Source organism: Salarias fasciatus, chromosome 2, assembly GCF_902148845.1.
Source record: "Salarias fasciatus chromosome 2, fSalaFa1.1, whole genome shotgun sequence".
Taxonomy (NCBI): domain Eukaryota; kingdom Metazoa; phylum Chordata; class Actinopteri; order Blenniiformes; family Blenniidae; genus Salarias; species Salarias fasciatus.
This window is the reverse complement of record NC_043746.1, coordinates 32129579-32135589: the sequence shown is the minus strand read 5'-3', so window position 1 is coordinate 32135589 and position 6011 is coordinate 32129579. Positions and strand designations below refer to the sequence as shown.

The 6011-nt window shown below is 45.9% G+C and overlaps 1 protein-coding gene across 1 annotated transcript; it reads left to right on the top strand.

Moving 5' to 3' along the window:
* Positions 1-4835: 4835 nt before the first annotated feature.
* Positions 4836-5493, top strand: LOC115402814 (gastrula zinc finger protein XlCGF57.1-like; the record flags this gene model as incomplete). Its single annotated transcript, XM_030111385.1, is given in 2 exon segments — positions 4836-5117; positions 5119-5493. Coding segments are annotated over 2 exon segments (657 nt in total), but the record flags the coding sequence as incomplete, so codon positions are not given.
* Positions 5494-6011: the final 518 nt, after the last annotated feature.

Below are 6011 nucleotides of genomic sequence, written 5' to 3'. Positions count from 1 at the left end.
CAAGTTTAAAATGGTGGAACTGAGCTTTGACTAAAAGCAGCCTCCCCTGTACACAATGCTGGACCTCCAGGGAGTCGGGGTTAAAAGCCCTGGAGAAGAGGAGGCCCACTCCTCCACTGAGAGGAGTAAGGTGGCTTAAGATGGCCTCCCCCCTCCATTCCCTCCTCCATTCAGCCTCAATGCTAAAATCACTGTGCATTTCTTGAAGGAACAGGAGTGTGGCTGTCTCATAGACTGACTGTCTCTTTCTCAGATCTCTGGCTCCATTTATGTTTAAAACGCTTAAAAACATCCATGGTAAATGAGATGTCTGAAACCAGGATAAGAACAAATAAATTAATTAAAAAACACTTGGCTGCCACCTTCATCATTTAATTGTTTCCTCGCTTTTGTCACAAGTTTCTTTAAATGATAACACTCTTGATCAGTGAGGCCAGAGTCCTGCCTGTTACTCATATGCAACCTGGCTGAAAAACATAAAAAAACTCAAATCAGAAAAATGATCCCCCACCTTCACCTTGTGCTGATTTTTGGTCTGGTGTAAGAATGTCTTGATTTTATCTGTGCTGTACGGTGAACTGTTATGACCCGGAGAGTCAAACATATTCTTTAAGGACACAGGACAAAACATCGATAAGGGTTCAACTTTTTATTTAATGTTCTCCACCGAGTCGGCGTCTTCATGCGATGAGTTGACGGAGCTCTGAAAGAGAAACGAACCCTTTTCACCCATGCCCGAAAAGTTACATCAAAATGAAACAAAGTATCAAACGGAAGGAGGCCCAGATGCACCAGCCAAACTTAAGAAAAAGACGAGGTCACAGCCCAGCTGCTATGCAGCCGTCGAAGCTGATCCCTCGTCCAAACTAAAGAAAAAACCCCAACTAAACCCGATCAAAAGAAAGGCGAAAACGGGACGGCTGGTCACACCTGGACAGAAAAAGACAGCGATCAAAAAAAAAAAGGGGGAAAAAGGAAACGGCAAAGACACGAAGCCGGCTAGCTGGCTAGCATGCCCTGGCCAGCAACATGCTTGGCTGTCGGAGCTGGAGTCCAAGGTGCGCTGGCGAGCGCACCTGGCGTGGCAGGTGTAACGAGGTGAGCGAGCAAGAGAGAGAGAGACAGACCCGATGACCCGACCAAGAGCGCCGCCTCAATCCTGCTATTTATAGCTAGGGTTGCCAACTCCCAGAGATTGAAATAAGGAACGCCTCTCGCGGGCAGCTGAAAAAAACTGGGTTTTTGGGGTCAAAAACGCATATCTAACAGCATTTTGCCACAGTTATACCTATTACAGACTATAAAAACACATTAGGCTGCTGCATTACACCTACAGTAGCAAGATTGTCATAACTCATGATCAGCTTGATCTGTTTGTATTTGAGGCCTACAGTGAGACAGTTATCATTCAAGTATCATCATCATGATGGACAGCAGCTCTCAGCCACTGCACCGGACGGTAGAGCAGCTCAGCAGCTGCTTCAGAGGCGACTGAGACCCTCAGAGCAGGAAGGAGCTACCACAGGTCTCTCATCCCCACCGCTGTCAGACTGTACAATTCTACTCTGTAGAATATGTGCAGTAATCCTGGACATTATAATATCCTGCACCCCCCCCCCCCCCCCCCTTTCAGAAATTCAGCGACACTTTATCATCCATTCACTCTGCTGTGTCCATTCACTCTGCTAAAACATATTGTACATATTATATATCATACTGTATAGTTATATATTGCATATTGTATTGTATATATTATATATTTCCTTTTATAAATTCAGGTTGTACATACAGTTAGATCTTCATTGTCTTGAGCTTCTATTATCAATCCTAGTATGATTTGCACTATTACTTGTTAATTATTGCACCATTCATTACTTTTGCACCCCGCTGTGGGTTCTATAAGCCGATACACCTGGAAATTTCTCCATTGTGAGATTAATAAAGTCTTCTATTCTATTCTATTCCTAACCTATTCTATATTTATTGCTAAATGTGCAAAAAAACATCAAACAGCTGCTGTCTCTTCTGGATTTTAACATGTTCTTTTTTTATTTTCAACTAAAAAAGTGCAAAATCAAAACTGTAAAACCTTCTGAACAAAAAACCAACAAGGTTCCGTTTCTAAACTGAAAACACTCCACAGTCTGCAGCAGCAGACACAAATCAATGAACTAAACATGATATATCCGATATGGAAACGGCACAAACGTACATGTCTCTGGAAGCCATGCTGCGCTGCTTTAATATTTTGATTTACTTCTTCCCGTGCGCTCTGTGACGAAATGACTATTGGCCAATGAACTGCCGTAGCCTATAGGAACGGTCTTTTTTGACCAATGAGATAAGAGTGACTCTGTGTTGTCGACCCATCTCTGTCAGCTCATTGGTCACAGAACGTCAGAGAGCCAGTGAACAATTTACCGGAAGTTTTCAAAAAAAAGCGCATGTTCCATTGCTCACGCTCTCACAAAAATACGGAACAAAGTGCGTTCCTTTTCAGCTCAATACGGAACGCACACTTTTACATCCAATTACGGAACGATTCCGTTTTTCAAGGAACGGTTGGCAACTCTATTTATAGCGCGGCGGCGCGACTCGCTCCAGCCAAAACCGAAAAAAAGAAAAAAGATAATTATTTCAAAAAAGAAACAAAACTCAAAACAGGATCAATATTCACTAAATACCTGAACGGAAAAAAAAAACAAACTAACGTAAAAAAAAAAAACACGATGTGCCTGCAGCACATCACATTCTGTGAGCTGCTAAAAAAGACATCACTGCTGTCTGACACACACTCACTGTCACTGTCTGACCCCCGCCCCTCCACATAGCTTTTCTTTGCATCTGCATTTTTGCCTTCTTTCTTTCTTTTGCCCAGTTTAACTCTGTCCACTCTATCCTCCTCCATCTCTTCCTCCTCCACCTGTTCAGCCCACGACGAGCTCCTGCCTGCCTCTCCTCCTTTCTCGTCCACCACCTTTCCTCCCTGTTCCTTTTCCACTTGCACCTCCTCCACCTGTTCCTCCATCGCTGTCTCTCCCTGTTCCTCCTCCACCACTGTCTCACCCTGATCCTGCTCCACCCATCCCTCCACCTCACCAGCACCGCGTCCCGCAGAACCCGGCTCCCCCGAGCCCGACTCCGCTGAGCCGGACTCCGCTGAGCCGGACTCTGCCGAACCAAATGGAACTGACGCAGCCGGGCAGGCCCTGATGGTGTCCCTCCTGTCCACAGCCGAAACACTTCATGCCAGCTGAGCTCGCGAAAACCATGTAGTCATAATCATTTACTCTCACGCGGAATCGGAGGTTGAGCTCCGGAGCTATTTATGATCCTCAATAACCGGAACGAGGCCTCGTTCCGGTTATTGAGGATCATAAATACGTGTCTTCTGTGACACACAGCGTTCTTCAGCAGCTGAGACTTACATCCAGACAGGAAGTCCTTCACGGAGGACACCACCTTTCCAAATCTGGACAGCTCGCTGATCAGAAGCTCGTCTGGCACGAAGGGATGGACGTTGGACAGGACGACCCGGACAGCCGGCTGAGACAGCGGCTGGACCGGGACGAACCTGTCTGCAACAGTAATGTCTGACTCCACCACAGCGTTAGCCTGCTCCACCCGGTCCAGGAAGATCACCATGGCGCTGTTCATCCTCGCGACCGACTTGACGTTATCGTAGCCCACTTTCTCCCCCACAGCCAGGGCCACGTCCTCCACGCTGCAGGGGAACTGGGCCACAACCAGGACCCCGTGTTTGCAGGTGAGCGGTCTGAGGTTGGTCATGGCAGCAGCCAGACCCCCAAACAGACCGCAAAACCCACCAAGAAACCCAGAAACGATATAAACTAATAAATGTGCTCTGTGATTAATAAACTACAGTGAAAGTGAACAATAATAACTTGAACAAACAGAAAAAACAAGCAAAAACGAGACACCACACACACCACGCTCTCACACACTCCAGCCGCCGCCCACTCCCAGCATGCACTGAGTTTGAGAGAGAGAGAGAGAGAGAGAGAGAGAGAGAGAGAGAGAGAGAGAGAGAGAGAGAGAGAGAGAGAGAGAGAGAGACTTGTGTTGAAGTCAACAACCAGCCTCCTCACATACCTGTTGATGTTCTTGAGACGATCCCAAAGAACTTGAAATTCAAAGATAGTCTGAATTTAAACCAGCATAAAAACCTCATTCTGGATCTCGTTGGAGAGATGGTCTGTTTGCTGGAAAAATATCCCGACACAGTTCCAGTCCACATGGTCCTTCATGATTAAATGTACCATACAGCCTTGTGGAGGAACTGAGCCTCATCACCTCATACCAGGTATCATGGTAAACAGTTTATAGAACGTTGAGCTGATATGAGAGGAGATGATTGAATCTATCACAGAGAAAAAGTTGATCCTAAATACTTAATCATTCATCTACCAGCTGTTCAGCAGCAAAAGCAGCACATCAAGCTATTATGTAATAATTAACTTGAGTTTCAGTGGGTTTTTTTTGTTTTTGTTTTGTTTTTTAAGCCGGGACCGTGGAATTAATCTCACTGACTTTTGCACTTTTTTGTCCCTCCAGAACTTCAACAGGATCATGACTGGGGAGAGTATCAGGTCTTTAAGCAGGAATCAAGCTACTGTCTAGAGCAAGGAGAACCAGAACCTCAACAGATAAAAGAGGAACAGGAAGAGCCAGGACTTCTACAGGTTAAAGAGAACCACGAGGAACCAGAACCTCCACAGATCAACGTGGAACAAGAAGAACAAGGTCAAGGTTCCAATCGACAGAGTAATTTCTTGGTTCTCGTAGGAAATCACACAGGTGAGAAGCCACATTCTTGTGAATTATGTGGAAAAAGTTTCTCTGGAAAGAGTGCTTTGTTGTGCCACATGAGAACTCACACTGGTGAGAAACCGTACTCCTGTGTTACATGTGGAAAGAGTTTCAATCAGCGTAGTAGTTTGTTTAGACACATGAAAACTCACACAGGTGAGAAGCCACAATCCTGTGAAACATGTGGAAAAAGTTTCAGTTTAAAGGGTAATTTGTTGCGCCACATGAGAATTCACACAGGTGAGAAACCATACTCTTGTCAAACATGTGGGAAACGTTTCAGTCAACACAATAGTTTTTTCCTACCACTTGAGAACTCACACAGGTGAGAAGCCACAATCCTGTGAAACATGTGGAAAAAGTTTCAGTTTAAAGGGTAATTTGTTGCGCCACATGAGAATTCACACAGGTGAGAAACCATACTCTTGTCAAACATGTGGGAAACGTTTCAGTCAACACAATAGTTTTTCCTACCACTTGAGAACTCACACAGGTGAGAAGCCACAATCCTGTGAAACATGTGGAAAAAGTTTCAGTTTAAAGGGTAATTTGTTGAGCCACATGAGAACTCACACTGGTGAGAAACCGTACTCCTGTGTTACATGTGGAAAGAGTTTCAATCAGCGTAGTAGTTTGTTTAGACACATGAGAACTCACATATGAGAAGCCATATTCCTGTGAGACTTGGGGTCAGATTTTCTTCTTGTAGTTGATTGCTGCACCACGCAAATTCTCACAAAGAGACAAAATCATGAAAGCCTTGGTGGGAAATCTCATTCAAGAAGAAAAACGTATGGCCAAAATCACAGGGCACATCATCTCAGTGTTCCATCCATCCATCCATTTTCTTCCGCTTATCCGGGGCCGGGTCGCAGGGGCAGCAGTCTCAGCAGGGATGCCCAGACTTCCCTGTCCCCAGACACTTCCTCCAGTTCCTCTGGGAGGATCCCAAGGTGTTCTCAGGCCAGCCGAGAGACATAGTCTCTCCAGCGTGTCCTGGGTCTTCCCTGGGGTCTCCTGCCAGTGGGACATGCCCGGAACACCTCCCCAGGGAGGCATCCAAGAGGCATCCTAACCAGATGCCCGAGCCACCTCAGCTGGCCCCTCTCGATGTGGAGGAGTAGCGGCTCTACTCCGAGTTCCTCCCTGGTGACTGAGCTCCTCACCCTATCTCTAAGGGA